This window comes from Semicossyphus pulcher, unplaced genomic scaffold, assembly GCF_022749685.1.
Source record: "Semicossyphus pulcher isolate SPU_LCO1_2020_fin unplaced genomic scaffold, fSemPul1.0.p SCAF_23, whole genome shotgun sequence".
In the NCBI taxonomy this organism is placed as follows: Eukaryota; Metazoa; Chordata; class Actinopteri; order Labriformes; family Labridae; genus Semicossyphus; species Semicossyphus pulcher.
In genome coordinates this window covers 6,184,729-6,202,873 of record NW_027211697.1, presented here as the reverse complement: position 1 = coordinate 6,202,873, position 18,145 = coordinate 6,184,729, and the positions used below count along the sequence as shown (strand labels likewise).

Here is an 18,145-nt window from a genome sequence, read left to right as displayed (position 1 = left end):
TACCATTCCTGGTGAGTAAATGGACCTCCTTGACAATTGGGGTTGTTTATGAGTGACTAACAGTTTAGTAGCTAACATAACATCTGCACTTTATGTTCTTTTTTTCTGGGGTTTGTTTGCACCATCTGCCAAGAAAGCTTCTACCCTCAGGTCACATTGCCCTTAATGAGTTTATGATCATTAAAGTTGATCGCTCTCTGAAAGCTGGACGTGTAAATAAGCAACTGTTTGGTAACACGCTTGAGCACAACAAGTACATGTCTTGTGTTTAAATACTTATTTTATGTGACAGGTGACATATGGTGATAACAAAGAATAAATGTAAGCAAAGTGTATGAATGTATAACATCTATAGTTTGCATCAACATGTTAAAGGGATTGTGGGCCAATTACAGCTGACATCCCTTTGTGTGTGACCTAACAGGACCTGGAACAAACAACTGGTATTGTTGGCCCTTCAACCTGCAGGTCCAATGTTACAGAGATAATTTTTGCAAAGATAAACTTGAATACTGGGCTGGAATGATTAAAAGTCATTGATGACGTCTGTCTTGCTATAATGATATAAAAACCATGTCCCCACTTCACAGGTTACCTTTATCAGGTTTGTCGGGTAAAAAAACAATCAATGGGTGTTCCATAAACTGTTTAAGTGTATCTGTACAACAACATTTCAATAAAAATGCCTCTGGACCCGAATCAGAGCACCATTTAGCTTCAACTTCTGAACTTATTTAACGTTTACTGTGTTTTTACAACACCACAGCTGCGACACAACCCCCAGCTGCGACTCATGTACAGTGTACCAGGTCCCCTTTAATGCTGCTTGCACCTTTAATTGATCATTAATAAACCAAGTATCTTATATTGTTAGCATAACTTTAGGTACAGTACCTGTTATAAAGTTTCTTCTTTATTGCTATCAAAGCATATATATTGTTGGACAACATGTGAATTCATAAATGTTATATCAACCACCACCAGAGGCCTGCCATTGGCTAATTCAGTTTTTGAAGGAGGGCGAAAATACCACCAACAGAGTGGGACGGATTGTCACAGTGGGTAAGTAGGATTTTACTGTTTTACAACACAGAGGGGTCGCTGCATTCTGCACTGCTATATAAATTCTTGAGTATGATTGTTCTTTTTAGCTGTTATTGATATATTATTATTATAGACCTACAGCCAGGTTAAAAATGTTCCCACTAATGTCTTTGTGTAATTACCTCTCCTTCATGGCCCCTTCCTCTCATCTACTCAACCACACACTCACTGTACACTGCCGCAGACAAATTAGCTTTGAAGTTGACCATTTAAAAAGTAAGCATTTGAAATGACTTCACAATAATTGTTGATCTTATTATTATCGTATGTGCTGCTGTTTAGCTAATGCACCATACTTCTACTGATGTGATACCACATCATACTTTGATATGGCACAGACAGACAGAAGGTAACATATGATGGAGAGAAAAAGAGAAGAGAGACAGCAGCAGATGATGAGAGGTGACTAGTGAAGACGCTACACTCTATTAAATGTTTCTGGAAATGTGTGTGAATTAAAAAAACAATGACCTTGTGGTAACATTTAATAACTAGAGTGCGACCAACTCTCAATAAATCTAACTGTATTTTTATCATTACTTTAAGATAATACAGATCAGTGCAATTTCTGCTGTTTTAATGACATTAATGACGCTTATAGATGACATGCGGATGTTATTTTTCCTATCATTAATAAGAAAAATCAATATTTATCTATGACAGTAAAATGTGTTTGTTTGCAGTCCAGAGTGCTTCACACATTAGGTTACCTACAAGCCAAGCAAGTGTAGACTACAATAATATTACCACAACTAAGATACAGGATAAAGTGAGATGAATAAGACCATAGAATATGATTGTATTACAAATATAACAGATATATCACAACAGAATAAGACTTCAAAACACAAATACAGTAAGATAAGAGTTATAAAAATCATTCATAAAATCATTTTTTATGTAATCTGAGGCTCATAAGTATGAAATTAGCGTTTAGAGATATGAACACTTCAGGTGTTCTCAGATCCTCCGACAGACAGTTGCAGCGGCTAAAAGCTCGTCCTAAGGGGCCGTACTGGTTCCAACACTGTAAGCACTTACATGAGGTCATATTATCACCGGGTTGTCCACGTTTATTTGGCTGCATGAAACAACACAGTAAGATCACGCCAGGCAATAGATGCGCCCTTTGTAGTCCGTCTTCAGTGGATTGTAGTTTTTGTACGTGAAAAAACCCACGTGACATCAGTGTAAGTGCAGTCGGATTCTCTGAGCACTGCGGTTGTTTTATCCTTACTCCTTATGAATTCTTCTCACACCTTGAAAAACGTCACAAGGTCAAGGGAAAGTGGTTAGGAAAAGAGATAGGGGGTTGGCCTTTTCGACCGCAGCCATAGTAGTAGGCTAGATCTATAACATACCAAATCAATAAATTAACTCTGTAACTGTTTTTGCAAATGCAATAAATAATAAAAATTGGCATTGTGTGATACAAACGGCTTATAGGAAAAATAGAAAAATTAAAGGGCTAGTTCCCCAATTTTTAACCTGAGTTCTGTCATGGTATTAATGGGAGCTAATACCATTATGGTGTGCTGTGCTTGGAGGATGCAATCTGCTTCTCCAATGGGCCCTGGAAAACCTCCACCATGGACTACGTAAAACACATCATCAGGACAGGGAGCTTGCTAAAATACACTTCCTCAATCTAGGATGCCTGCTCGTCATGTCTCGTTCAAAATTGTCAGGTTTGAAAGGTTTGACTGCAGACCCGAAGATTTTTTAGACTATCTTCCGATATATTCTCGCCGTATTACGGATTCTGTACCGCTCTGAGCCATTGCCTGTAGCGATCAACGTCCTTGACTAGAAAATGGTAGTATTTCACTCCAGCATCTCTCGCTCGGCCGTTCCTTTCAGAGGGAGGGGCGCAATGCACGCTGGGTGTTGTAGGAATGTAGAATAGGCGAAACCACAAGCTGTTTGTACAGCTTTCTCAACAGCTATGGCGCCAATTTCAAATATTACTGCGTTATTTCCCCTCTGCTCTTCTCCCTGTACACCAACAGCTGCTCTTCCAGTCTTCAGTCCGTCAAGCTCCTGAAGTTCACAGACGACATCACCCTCATTGGACTCATCTCTGGTGGGGACGAGTCTGCCTACAGGTGGGAGATTGACCATCTGGTGACCTGGTGTGGTGAGAACAAACTGGAGCTTAATGCTCTGAAGACAGTGGAGATGATTGTGGACTTTAGAAAGAAAGCAGCCACACCCGCCCTCATCACCATCAGTGACTCCACTGTTTCCACCGTGGAGTCTCTCCGCTTCCTGGGGACCATCAGCCAGGACCTCAAGTGGGAGCTGAACATGGGCTCCCTCATCAAAAATGGACAGCAGAGGATGTACTTCCTGCAGCAGCTGAAGAAGTTCAACCTGCCAAAGACAATGTTGGTGCACTTCTACACCGCCATCATTGAGTCCATCCTCACCTGCTCCATCACCGTCTGGTACGCTGCTGCCACTGCCAGGGACAAGGGCAGGCTGCAGCGTATCATCTGCTTTGCAGAGAGGGTGACTGACTGCAATCTGCCATCTCTCGAGGACATGTACACCTCCAGGACCCTGAGGCGTGCAGGCCGACCCCTCTCACCCCGGACACAGTCTCTTTGACACCCTCCCCTCTGGCAAGAGGCTGTGCTTCATCAGGACCAAAACCTCCCGACACAAGAACAGTTTCTTCAAATCTGCTGCCAGCCTTGTCAACAAGGCCCCGACCCCACTCCGTCCCCCCACATGACATGGACATCCAGCCCCTCAGTCACTCAACATTACACGAATGTCTAAGACTCTAATTCAGACTCTATGCATTACATTAACGCACACTGGACTTTTAGATTGCCTGTACACTGCACTATTTTTATTTTTAACTTTAACTTTATACTGCAAGCTTTTGCACTCACTAATATCCTGCACATCTGTACAGTTTTTAACCACACCATTTTGTATTATAACTATTGCTTTATATTTTTTTATTCTTATTGCCTATTTTTTTTAAATCTTATTCTATTTGAGTCTTTTACTTATTTTTATTCTAGTTCTGTGTTAATTGTTCTGCACCAAAACCACCAAAACAAATTCCTCGTATGTGTAAACCTACTTGGCAATAAACCTGATTCGGATTCTGATGTTGTTGCTTTGACTGACAGTGGCTTTTTTCAGAGGCGAATTGCTCCTTTAAGAAGCCTTTGGGCTTCATGAAAACAGTACCAATTTTTTACCACTGTCACAGAGGGGGATTTGATTTTCAGAAAATGTGGTGGGGCTGAAAAGTTTGAAAATTGGTTGATTTTATTTTAATGCTCTGAAAAGCAAAGAGAGGTATAACTTTTTTTGGAAAATTTGGCATCCTGGTTCCTGCCCTGAGCATTCAAAGTTTGATTTATAAAACAAATCATTTTGACATTGATGTATTTCCTCAGTCTGATTGGTTATTGACAGAGAACACTAGAAAAAAGGGTTAACTTTAATTAAAAGTCAATATGGTAAGGGGGAGTCACTAGGGTTTGACTATACTTCAACTTTGAAATACATTTGAGGTGCAAGAATGTTACTTCTATTTTGTTTTTGTCTTTAGAACATCAAATCTGGATGATTATATAATATTTAAATAGCGTGCGTAAAATAGTGGCTTTGAGGCTGAATAAAACGCTCCATAACTGTTCACTTAAAAGAGGGAGGGAGAAGTTGTGTTCGTGAGATTCCTACAGAGCGGGATGGGAACTGAAGGGTTGAGGGGTGTGCCTCATCCTTCCAAATTTGTCTGAATGCTCGCTCCTACCCAGCCCAAACCTCTCCTCCCCTTCTACAGACCCGTGCATATTTTTTAGAGCAGAGGATGAACTCTCTTGTGAAATGGGCGCTGATCCTCTTTGTCCTCGTCTCCATCATTCTCAACATAGTCCTGATTGGCATCCACTCGAGCACGGCACCCAAATGTTCCGCTCGGCGTGTCCACCCGCTGCGGGACAAGCATGACGAACGTAGTGTCGTGTTCGCTGACCTCACCCGGGAGGAGTACTTGCAGGTCCAGCAGTTCATGCTCAAGCAGAAAGATTTGGACATATCCACCAACCAGTTCACTAAGCCATCGGGAAATTTCTTGTTTTTAATAGACCTTTCGTTGCCAAAGAAAGCGGATGCGCTGGATTTCTTGGACAGGAATGGTGCCAAGCCGGTCAGAGAGGCAACGGTGGTGGTCTTCCATGGTGCGAAAGGCTACATCAAGGAGTACGTGGTGTGGCCCCTTCCAAACCCAACAAAGTACAGGGATGTCACCCAGGAGAGGTACAAGACAGATCTGCCTATTAATGCACGCACCGTCACCATTGGGGAATACGTATTGATCTTCTCGTTTTTAGAGGAACAGGTCTTCTCCACGCTTAAGAAGCTGATGAAAGAGAGCTTCGACGTTGATGCGAGCAAACAGCTAAATGCATTCGAGCAGATGCCTCGTGGAGTCCGTTCGGGAGACAGAAAAACTTGGTTGTCTTTCTTCAGGGATCTGAGCGGCATGTACATCCAACCTGTGGGCTTTGAAGTGTTGCTTAACCACGAGGACGTAAACGCATCTAACTGGAGAGTGGAGAGGCTGATTTATAACGGAAAATACTTTGACAGCGTAGAAGATCTTAAACAGAAATATGAAACGGGTCCTCTAAAGAAAATAGTTTACAAGGATTCAGCTGACTATGGTTCACTGAAACCAAAGCTGAAGCCTCAGCAGATCGGTCCGCAGCAGCTTAACCTGGAGGGGAAACGCTACAGCATCAGCAACAACCATGTCTTGTACTTGGACTGGAGCTTTGCCTTCGGCCTCAGCTCGCAAACGGGCGCGAGGGTTTTTGATGTGCATTTTAAAGGTGAGAGGATCATCTACGAGCTGAGCGTGCAGGAGGCCATGTCAGTGTATGGCTCAGCGACTCCGGGCATGATGATGACAAAGTTTCTTGACTCGAGCTTGGGGATAGGGCGCTTTGCCCACGAACTGTCCCGTGGTGTGGACTGCCCCTACAATGCCACATACGTGGACACATACCGCTACATCGATGTCCCAGGCCCGGTCAGATTTCGGAATTCGATCTGCGTCTTTGAGCACAATTTGGGTCAGCCCCTGCGGAGGCACTACGCTGAATATTTACACAACAGTTACGGTGGGATGGCAAACAGCGCCTTAGTGATGAGGACAATCACAGCTATAGAAAACTATGACTATATGTGGGATTTCATCTTCTACCAGAGCGGATCAGTGGAGGCCAAGGTGCATGCCACCGGCTACATCGCCACTTCTTACCTGGTAGACGGTAGTCTGAAACACGGGCACCAGGTGGCGGAGAACGTGCTTGGGAACATACACACCCACTTCATGAACTTCAAGGTTGATCTGGATGTGTTGGGTGAGTGGCAGTAGGCATGTAAACAGGATTATATATGCAGGGCAGAGATCAATAAAGGGCTGGCATATGTGGAAACAAGTAATCGTCTAATTTAAAGTTGTACTGTCATACAGAGATTAGATCTAACACGGATGTGATCATAAGTGATCATACCGTAAAATAAGGGTACAATTAATATTGTGCTTAAGTAATAGCTCATAATGATTTCATGTAAATAATGCAGATGTATTAACACATGATTAAGTAACTATTACTAATAAGATTATATTAGATAATAAGATATGTACTAACTAGTTGCATATCAGTTCATATATGATATGTTCTTTTTCTCATACTAAATCACCATGAGGCATGAAGGATTCAACTAATTAATGATCTGTTCCATTATTGTTTATTGTTACCCAAATATAATTTAGCAACTAGATTTTTTCATCCCTGTTTCAAGTTCATTTTCTTACTGACAGCTTATTGTATCCGCCCTGCAGGTCCAAAACTCTTTGGCTGCTGACTGCTTTCGAAAGAAAACTGGATGATTCACAGCCTGTTGTCATCTGCTGATTTGACAACATGGAACCGAAATAGATGTAAAAGGGACCAAGTTAGGCTTTGTGAAGACTTTTTTTCTAGGAAAGGGCTATAAATAAAGAATCTTTGTAAGTGATGCCTTGATGCTCAGGCTTTAAAAAGAAACGAATATGACTATAAATCACACAACATGGGCATGTGTCCGAAGTGGTTTAATATGAAACTTCTGTGGGATTTGTTTTACAATAATAGGCATATGCTTGCACGACATCTTATTCTAAGACATTAGAATAAGAGTATTCTCAAACAGTAAAGCGTGAAACTGAAACAGTGACTCTTTAACACACCAGAGAGCCAAGATAAACTGTAGAGTTGGTGATTCACATTATGCATACTTTGTCGATCAGTTGGAGACACAAAAATAGTGTTAGGTGCGGCTTTATAGTAAAAAACAAACAAAAAACGAACAGCTGACATTTATCTACATGAGATCAAAATACCCGGTCCAGCTCAGTTTGACTACAGGAATACGTTTTAACATGTTTGCATGATTTCCTTTGCAGGACAGAAGAATTTTTTCCAGACCAAAGATATGAAATTTGTCAACACGCCTCTGCCATGGATGCCTGATCGCTACGTTATGGTCCCTCAGCTTGTGGAGAATCAACTGAAAACAGAAAAGGTCAGTCTATGTTCTTCATTTGAAATACAACAATGTTACGATATTACAATTTCATTTAGCAGACGCTTTTGTCCAAAGCTTTTGTACATCTGAGAGTTTATACAAAGCAAGCAACGATCAAGACTGGAGGGACCAAAGTCAGTTAGTGCCAACAAACAGCTTCAAGTGCGATTGGACACTGGTGCCGACAGACAGTGCACAGGGCGTCCTTATCAACATCATCATGAAAATCCTAATCAACATCAATGACATCCTCACTGTCATCATCAACAATAGCATCAATATCATGAAGTGCAGAGGTGTTCATGAAAGAGCTTTTTCATAAAGGTGGAAAGGGACTCTGCGGACCGAATGGAGTTAACTCATTCCACCAGCGGGGGACTACCGAGGAGAAGAGTCTAGTTAGCGACTTAGGGCCCTGTTGTGATGGGAGTAGTAGGCACCTTTCATTGGCAGAGCATAGTAGGTGAGAGGGAGTGTAGACCCGAGGAGCCGCTTTTGTTGCTGCTTTGTAAGCGAGCAACTGGGAGCCAGTGGAGGGATGTTAGCAGTGGAGTGTGTGCTGTTTTTAGTTGATGAAAGACCATTCGCGCTGCTGCATTCTGGATCATCTTTAGAAGTTTGAAGGTGCATGCAGGAAGGCCTGCCAGTAGGTAGTTGCAGTAATCAATTCGTACTATTACGAGAGCCTGTACCAGCAGTTGTGTTTCATGCTCTGATATGCAGGGTCTGATCTTCCTGATGTTGTACAGGGCAACATGACCGAACATGAACCTTGAAGGTTAGCTGGTCGTCAATTATGACGCCCAGGTTCTGGGCAGACTTACTAAACATTTATTTTAATGTCAACATAGATGGTGAAATTGTTTTATTACAGCTTCAATCAAATGCTATCATTTCAAACTGCCTTAAATAGCAGTAATGTCATCGTCCGTGGCACAAGCTCACACTGACTGATCTGACAGCAGCCTGAGAAAAATGAACTGGAGCCACAAACATCCAGGCTGTACAAATCAAGGACTTTATGTCTGCAATGGGTCATATGACTGAGTGTAAAGTTCTTAGTGACTGCACATAATGACAATCCCACAGTAAATCATCGGTTCTGTGGCTTCCCTCAGCTCTAGGGCCGCTCTAGCTTGTTCTTTTGGTCTATCTCAATAATCTGGCTTCCAACAGCAGCTGCCAACAGTGTTCAGCTCTGATAAACAGTACACTTGAACCCACAAGCACGATACCAAAGCAGTCAGTTCAGGACGAAAAAAGAATGGCAGTGAAAACAGGCAAATTGATCCAAAGCTTTAATGCAGACATTTATGAAAATGAGGGTCCAGCAGTGTTTCAGGACAGCAGTGACAGGCAGGTGAAATAAAGGCTGGTAACTAAAGCAGGTGCAAACTATACAATCAGACAGAGCATGGGAAGAGGTGGTTTGCTGTAAACTGAGATGGATGAGGGAAATGTAAAAGAAGACTATTGGCTTTCTTGCGACTATCCCGACTGGCTTGTGCTTCATGGCAGGTCTCACTTTCTTCTCAACAAGCATTACAGCCAAAAATAACTTGATACAATCACAGAACAAAACATTTTTATAAATAAACAACTTGAAATGCGCAGCCTATGGACCAACATAAAAGTGCCTGTATTATGTCGGTATAAAACATTTATCTCATAAACATCACTTAGATGTTTAACACATTCTACTCATTATTACCTTACCTGATTTATAAACATAAACAATGCACAAAATGTCTAAATTCATTAGTGATTTGTCATCTATGTGTTATGTTCAAGCTGTTGCTAGGCTATGAGTCAGAGGCAAACGTTATAGGCTATGACGCTTTACGCTATGACCACAAACACCAACATGTTCTTTCAGAAGTAGATAATAGAAATAGATTTTTTTCTTATATGTGAACAAAGACCTTTGTTTTATATTCACAATATTGTTTTTAAGAAATACATTTTGTACTGCATGAATGGCTTATCAGTTGAATTTGAATAAATGTGGGACACATTTCTGCTGTGACATCTCCACAGGAGGCTACTCTGCGTTACGGCACCAAGACTCCGCGCTACCTCCACATTACCAGCAACCAGACCAACCGCTGGGGTCACCAGCGCTCCTACAGGTTGCAGGTGTTCAGCTCCACTGGGGACCATCTCCCAGAGAGCCAGGCAGAGGAGAGGTCCATGTCCTGGGCCAGGTGAGACTGCCAGAAAAGTCCAAAAACCTCAAATCACAAGAAGTCAATTATTGCAACAACAAAAATGTATCTAAGAATATAACATTCTGAAAGCTAAAAAAAAATGGGGTTTATATTTATATATATTTAGAAATAAGTGGAGAGAATATCAATATGTGTAACACACTGAATGCAGACGTCCATCCAGGTGCCAGATGTTTATTTACTTATTTACTTTATTAACTGTTAAACACAAAAAAAGACTCAGTTATGCCGTTTGCCTTATTGTTGTTGCTGATACTGTTCAGCTTAACGACTGGCACTAACTTCCTCCTAGATAAGGATTACCTACATCTGTAACACTACAACAGTCTTTAAGAATAACCTAACGATGAACAGGGAATTATAACTGTTGTCACATTAAATGACTTATCAAAACCAACATGGAATGTACAGTCTACACCAGGGGTACTCAATTATACTTGAAAGAGGTCCAGTTAGAGATTTTTTCTCTCAAGAAAAGTTCCGGAACATCATAATGTCTGACCTGCGTTATGATTCAGTACCATACATTTATACATTTTGAACGTCTGTCAAATCAAATAAAGAAAATACAATTAGGCTAAATAGTTTTTACAACAACGCTTCTAACTTTTACACAGAGCTCTCATAATTTAACAGTAATAATAATGAATACTTCAATATTGGTAAGAAAATATAGTGTGTGTTTGTATGTTGGGGGTCTCCACCAGGAAATTTTGAGTGTCAAAACCTTTATTTCCTGTATTTTTGGTTTATTTTATGCCCCAGTTTGTGATGGAAGTTTCTTTATTTGTAAATGAAAACAAATAATATAATGTCTGGTACTACTGGTAGTATAATGTTGTTCATGCAGAAATCAAATGGAAGAGAGAGACAGCTTTACCTCTTCACTTAAGCTGCTATCTCTCTGCCTCCTGACAGAATTATCAAGATTTGACCATAATAGGGGGATTCACTTCACTATATTTTATTTTATGTTTGTCAAATTTTATTTTATGTTTTGCTGAAATGCAGTTGCATTAGACTTTTTCTCATGGCGAGTCATGGTGAGTTTAAAAACAGGCAATGACTATGAAATAAATAATATTTAAACGCACTGTACACTGACGGACTGCTAGAGAGATCGAGAGCAAGGGGGGGAGAGAGAGGGCACATACCGGTACATATAAGAACAGAACTGTGGAAATAAGAGGAAAACTAGTCATGATGATGAAGCCTGATAGCTCTGTGTAACTCTCAGGTTTATCAATGAAGTGTTTGAACTAAACTGCAGCCTGGAGTCTCTGTTAACAGAGACAATCGTACGGTGGCCCTGAGAGCTCAACGCACAGCAACTTAAGAAAACATCTTCATCAATTTGACAACACATGCGCAGCATTTAGAAAACGGGCAGCAAATAGAAAACGAGCAGCAAATAGAAAAACGCAGCAAATAGAAAAACGCTGCAAATAGAAAAACGCACCAAATAGAAAAACGACAACAGAAACTGTAGAAACTGTTTCCGGGGCACGATAAAAAGCACTTTTATGCTGGTCGAGGCCAATCTTGAACAGCCTGCTCTGGAGTTTGTAAGGGGGCATTGTTAGGCTTGTTAAGTTACCTTGGTGATGTACCCCGGTTAAAAAAAGCACAACCTTCGTAGTACTGAGAATACCCTAGGTTACATTGCTAAACTGCAAATTTGGCTGTCAAACAAGCCAGCTGCTAAGAAAAGTATATTTGTACAAGGGAGTGTAGGAAGAAAAGACTCTAAAGGTTATAGCTATGACATAGTGTAGGGGTTAAGCTATCAGCCTAGAAGCTGGTAGAGCGGAGTTCAAGTCCAGATATGGACATCCCTTCTGTAAATGAATAAATGATGACCATAGCTACTACATATTTAATTAAGTAAAAGTGTGCCAAAGTGGAAGAACATGAATTAATCCAGAGCCAAGCCCCGCCCAGTCACAGTTATAACGCCCGCCCATGTGACTGACATAAGCCACACCCCCCAAAACAAGCCTTGCCCATGTGATAGATACAGGACACGCACAGGCCAAGCCTCCCGCCATGGGCATAAGCCACGCCCATGGAACACGTGCAGGCCACGCACCTGTTACAGGCATAAGCCACGCCCCCAAAACAAGCCCCGCCAATGTGACACGTGCAGGCCACGCCCCTGTTACATACATAAGCCACGCCCCGTAACAGGAATAGGCCACGCCCCGTCACAGTCATAAGCCCCGCCCATGTTACACATGCAGGCCACGCCCCCGGCATATACATAAGCCACGCCCCCAAAACAAGCCCCGCCCATGTGACACATGCAGGCCACGCCCCTGGCATATACATAAGCCACGCCCCCGTAACAGGAATAGGCCAAGCCCCTGTCACAGGCATAAACCCCGCCCCCAAAACAAGCCCCGCCCATGTGACACGTGCAGGCCACGCCCTGTTACAGGCATAAACTCGCCCCAAAACAAGCCACACCCCAATAACAGGAATAGGCCACGCCCTTGTCACAGGCATAAACCCCGCCCCCAAAACAAGCCCCGCCCATGTGACACGAACAGGCCACGCCCCTGTTACAGGCATAAGCCACGCCCATGTGACACATGCAGACCACGCCCCTGGCACATACATAAGCCACGCCCCCAAAACAAGCCCCGCCCATGTGACACGTGCAGGCCACGCCCCTGGCACATATATAGGCCACGCCCCGTAACAGGAATAGGCCACGCCCCTGTCGCAAGCATAAGCCCCGCCAATGTGACACGTGCAGGCCACGCCCCTGTTACATACATAAGCCACGCCCCATAACAGGAATAGGCCACGCCCCGTCACAGGCATAAGCCCCGCCCCCAAAACAAGCCACCCCCCGTAACAGGAACAGGCCACGCCCTTGTCACAGGCATAAGCCCCGCCCCCAAAACAAGCCCCGCCCATGTGACTCGAACATGCCACGCCCCTGTAACAGGCATAAGCCCCGCCCATGTGACTTGAACAGGCCACGCCCCTGTAACAGGCATAAGCCCCGCCCATGTGACACGTGCAGGCCACGCCCCTGGCACATACATAGGCCACGCCCCGTAACAGGAATAGGCCACGCCCCTGTCGCAAGCATAAGCCCCGCCCCAAAACAAGCCCCACCCATGTGACACGTGCAGGCCACGCCATGTTACAGGCATAAACCCCGCCCCCAAAACAGGCCATGCCCCTGTTACAGGCATAAGCCCCACCCCAAAACAAGCCCCGCCCATTTGACATAAACAGGCCACGCCCTGTTACAGGCATAACCCCGCCCCCAAAACAAGCCACGCCCCGTAACAGGAATAGGCCACGGCCCCGTCACAGGCATAAGCCCCGCCCCAAAACAAGCCCCGCCCATGTCACAGGTACACGCCACGCCCCTGATCCATAAGCCCGGTCCCAAAATCAAGCCCCGCCCCATGACAGGTAAAGGCCATGCCCCTACATCACGCCCCGCCCCTGTGACAGGTATAAGGCCAATATATTAATAATAAATATGCCAGCTATTTAATTTACAGCATTTGAATAGGCATTTTGCACTCTTTTCCAGATACTCTGGTAGTTAGGGTCGGCCGCTTCGATTGTGAATTCAAGTTTTTGCTTGTTATGTTTTTGAGAGTTTCTTTAAAGTCTACTACTTTGTCTCGTTTTGCCCGAGTGTTTTTGCCTGCCAGCCTGCAGTTGAGGGATTTTTTTAGGGTTTTTCCCAAAACTGAAAGTTGTGAAAGTTATGAGAGGATGTTAAAGACAAAATACAAGCAGTTTGGAGTCAGTATATTCATCAATGAGCAAGCTATTGAAATCATGGAAATATGCATATTTAATACAAGTCACTAATAATGGAGTGAAGGGATTTTTTATGGGATTTTACCAGAAATGTATGACTGTGAATGTTGTGAGAGGATACCATTGACACAATATAAGCAGTTTTGAGTCAATATATTCATTAATGAGCAAGCTATTGAAATCACCACATGGAAATATGCATACGACAGGTCACTAATATGTATCATATCACTGATAATGGAGTGAAGGGATTTTCTATGAGTGATATTCTGATATTTTCTGAGTGACCCGCTGGGGTGTTGTACTATCACTCTGAAGGGAAATGAGTGTGTGCTAACACATGTGCTAACAGGAACTTTCCTTTTAATCCTCATCTGAAATCAGGGGGAAATTTGTTAATGTAAGCCATTTTAGAGGGCTTTCATTTTTAAATTCCACATCAGAATGACCTGATATTATATTATTATATTTTCTGAGTGACACCCTGGGGTGTTGTACTATCACTCTGAAATGAAATTAGTGTGTTATAACAGGTAGTTTCCTAAATAAATAGAAAAACGCTGCAAATAGAAAAACGCACCACTAATAATATAATGTATGGTATTACTGGTAGTATAATGTTGTCCATGCAGAAATCAAATGAAAGAGAGAGAGACAGCTTTACCTCTTCACTTAAGCTGCTATCAAGATCAAGATTTGACCATTGGGGGATTCACTTTATATTTATATATATATATATATATATATATATATATATATATATATATATATTATTATTATTATTATTATTATTATTATTATTAATATAAATTATTTCAAATATATATATGTATGTATGTATGTATGTATTGCTTGTGTACTTTTAGTTATGAGGTTTGCCTTGCTGTTGTTGTTGATACTGTTCAGCTTTTCGACTGGCACTAACTTCTTCCTAGACGAGGATTCAAGCGCCTGTCACTAAATAGCAAAGCCGCCACTTACATCTAGTGGCAGAAAACGAGTATAACCCTACCATTGTTTATGAGAGAGAAGATTCTTTACAGTCTCAAAGTGACACACTACGCAATATAACATCAGAAACACGGACAAAATAATGTGGGGGACACTTACCTTAGCCGTACTCTTAATAGTTTAAATAATCTTAATAAATGAAATGTCCAGGGTGCCACGTATGCACTATGGCCTAAAAGAAATAAAGGACGAGACCCCCTGTGGACAGGGAGGTCCTGCAGTCAGAGTGTATGTTTGTGTTTCAAGGTTTCTCTCTTGTCAAAGTGCTGTGGTGTAATAAAAAAGACAGCCTGATGACAAAATGAATGTCAACATATGACGCAATCAAGAAATTAAAATCAGTTGAAATGCAAGACCTTATGGCACAAGTAATACAATATGCAATTTGGGGGTGACGTGGTCCAGTCAAGGATTCTCCAGCTCAGCATCTTATTAAAAAACAAATCATTTTTAATCTTTTTTCAGTCTGGAGTACTTTCTTTCTTTCAACTACTCTTTTTTTTGTTCTGTTCAAGTTCTCTTCATTCAGTCTCAGCTGAAAGTAAGTCACTTACTTAAGTCAGGTAAACAAATGCAAGATAACAAGAGCCGCAGTTCATTGTCAGTAGGATTTGTGAACATATTAGATGACTCTATCAAAATTATATATGTGCAGTAGCCCAGTCAGGGTTGTGCCTTTAATGTAGTGATACAAAGGTAAAGGTTTGGAGGTCAGGGTGGTGAATCATGGTTGTTGAGTAAATCACCTTTCATGCAGGATGCTGGAATTAATAAACAAAATAATCTTGGACTTTCAGTTTGTTCTAATCATGATCTATCTCTAACCTTAGGTTTGCTCTTGTTGCCATGCATAGAAATTCATGAAAGTTTGAATTCTAGAATTTATTTTGCATTACATTGCAAATTGTTCTCATTAACATAAGCTGGGGTTTTCCACAATCTGTTGCAATTTGTTGATGATAGTTTGGCATTTCCTATGAGCCCCAACGTTGCCAAAGATCTCCAGATATACTGTAGCTCTATGACAACAGTTATCTATTGACATGTCTCTCTGCGCCTCTTCTGTCTGTCCCCAGGTACAAGGTTGCTATCACCAAGCATAAGGACTTAGAGCAGACCAGCTCTAGTCTGTACAGTCTAAACAACATGTGGACTCCAGCTGTCGACTTCAGCAAGTACATTGAAGATGACGAAAACATCGAAAACGAGGTGTGTTTTTGTGAAAATAATATGATAATATAAATATTTGTAAACATGTCATTAGATGACTTCGCTGAAGGGATTTTCATGACCTGAATGAAAATGTGTCCGCAGGACCTGGTTGCCTGGGTGACGACTGGTTTCCTCCACATCCCTCATTCAGAGGACATCCCAAATACAGTAACAGTGGGTAATGGGGGCGGGGTAATACTGCGGCCACACAACTACTTTGACGAGGACCCATCCATCCACTCTGCTGATGGGGTGTACATTAGCCCGGGCACTGAATACAGCTGTAAAAACAACAGGATGGCCTGCCTTGCTCAAGAGACCTGCAGCCCCGTCCTCGACCCCTTCACCTACCATGGCTTTGAGGGAGTCATGAAGTTTGAGGATTAGCACTGATTTACTGAGCGCTCCAAGGTTACAGCTTTAGGGACACTAAAACCCAGCAACGTGCTTATTTACTATTCTTACAAGAAGCTTGTGTCAATGTTAAAATGTTAATTGTGCAGGGACAGAAATATATTTTTGCTACAAGCGTTTTAAAGCTGAACCAAGCAATACATTGCGTTAAGGAATTTTCCTAAATGTTGTAAAATATGCTTCCAGGAGGGAGAGGGGGAGATCATCCTGGCGTCAGGATGTGGTTTATAAAAAAAACTTTATAGTCCTTTGGGAAAATTTGTCAGAACATTTAGACACAGGAACATCATGGTAAGAGACATACATACATGACTAGATAAAGTGTCAACAGGACACAGAGAATATGTCAAACTCAGTCAGTCATCTAAATCTTTGTCCAGAGAGTTGGAGCTTGAATTCTCACTCCAAAGGATAAAGGGGACACTATAAAACTATTCTGAACCTTACAGGTTACTCTCTTACTGAATATATGAGACAGATCAAGCTGTTTAACACCAATGATCTCACTGGCTACTTTAATCATATGTTGCAGCCTGTGTGGGTCAGTGTGGCAGGCTGCTCAGATGTTTAACCCAGTGACCCATCCTGCCCTCAGGTCAAACCACACATTATATATTGATTGTAGTCGTGTCTCCCTTTACACCAATCTTACAATGACGCTTTAAGGGTAAAGGCAGATTAAGTTGTACATGTGACAAGAGGCATGTGAGAAATGCACATTTGTTTGAATTAATTTATGATAAACAGATAACTTTATTGATTTCTGTTTTATGCACTTGAATTTGATTAATGCACTAAAAGGTAATGCTCATTACTCGTGGGCCATTCCTGACATGTTTTTACTGACTGGTGTAAAATAAAGAATAATGATAATATTTATTTTTATAAAGCACTTTTCAAGCTTGGAGCACAAAGTGCTTTCCAGGTTAAAAGATTTACAGAATAATACAGAACCCCCCCCCCAATGATATACAAAAGTCATTCAACATACAATAGTATCACGCAGCACTCAGCCCATACCTAAACACATGTAGGTGCAAGTGCAAAATAAATAAGTTCAGGTATAACTAAGTAAAATGTGGATAAGAGAATGAGCCCATGTGGAGCAGGTGGAAGGAAATAACCGCATAAACACTATTAAGATGCAGATATAAGATATGATCTCATAATAATACAAACATTCTTAGGAGTAGGCCATCTTGTAAAAGTGAGTTTTAAGGAGGCACTTAAAAGCTGCAGTGGAGTCTACTGATCTCACACTGAGGGGAAGGCTGTTCCAAAGCCGAGGGGTCATAACCGAGAACGAACGGTCACGCTTGGTTTTCAGTCTGTTCTGTGGAACAACTAAAAGGTTTTGATCAGCTGATCTCAGGGGCCTGGCTGGACTGTAGGGGGTTAAAAGTTATTTTATGTAATCGGGAGCCAGACCGCTTATGGCCTTATAAGTAATTAGTGAAATTTTAAAATGTATTCTAAATGTAATGGGCAACCAGTGTAGTGCTGCTAAAATTGGAGTGATATGACAGAACCTCCTAGATTTAGTAAATAATTGGGCTGCTGAGTTCTGGACAAGCTGTAATTGTGAGACTGAGTGGGAATTTAAACAGCTAAAAAGGGAGATACAGTAGTCCAGGCGTGAAGATATAAAATCATGTAAGACTTTCTCTGTATCATTAAACTTGAGCATGGGTCTGATTTTTGAGATGTTTCTTAATTGATAAAAAACAGGCTTGAATAATATTTTTGGTATGCTGCTCAAATGATAAGTGGCTATCAAATGT

General features: G+C 41.8%; 1 protein-coding gene across 1 annotated transcript; it reads left to right on the top strand.

Annotated features, from left to right (window-relative positions):
• Positions 1-4,939: 4,939 nt before the first annotated feature.
• Positions 4,940-18,145, top strand: LOC138602982 (primary amine oxidase, liver isozyme-like). Its single transcript, XM_069674623.1, has 5 exons — positions 4,940-6,497; positions 7,586-7,704; positions 9,745-9,911; positions 15,815-15,947; positions 16,053-18,145. Exons 1-5 carry the CDS (start codon positions 4,940-4,942, stop codon positions 16,335-16,337), a joined length of 2,262 nt encoding a protein of 753 aa, XP_069530724.1. The 3' UTR covers positions 16,338-18,145.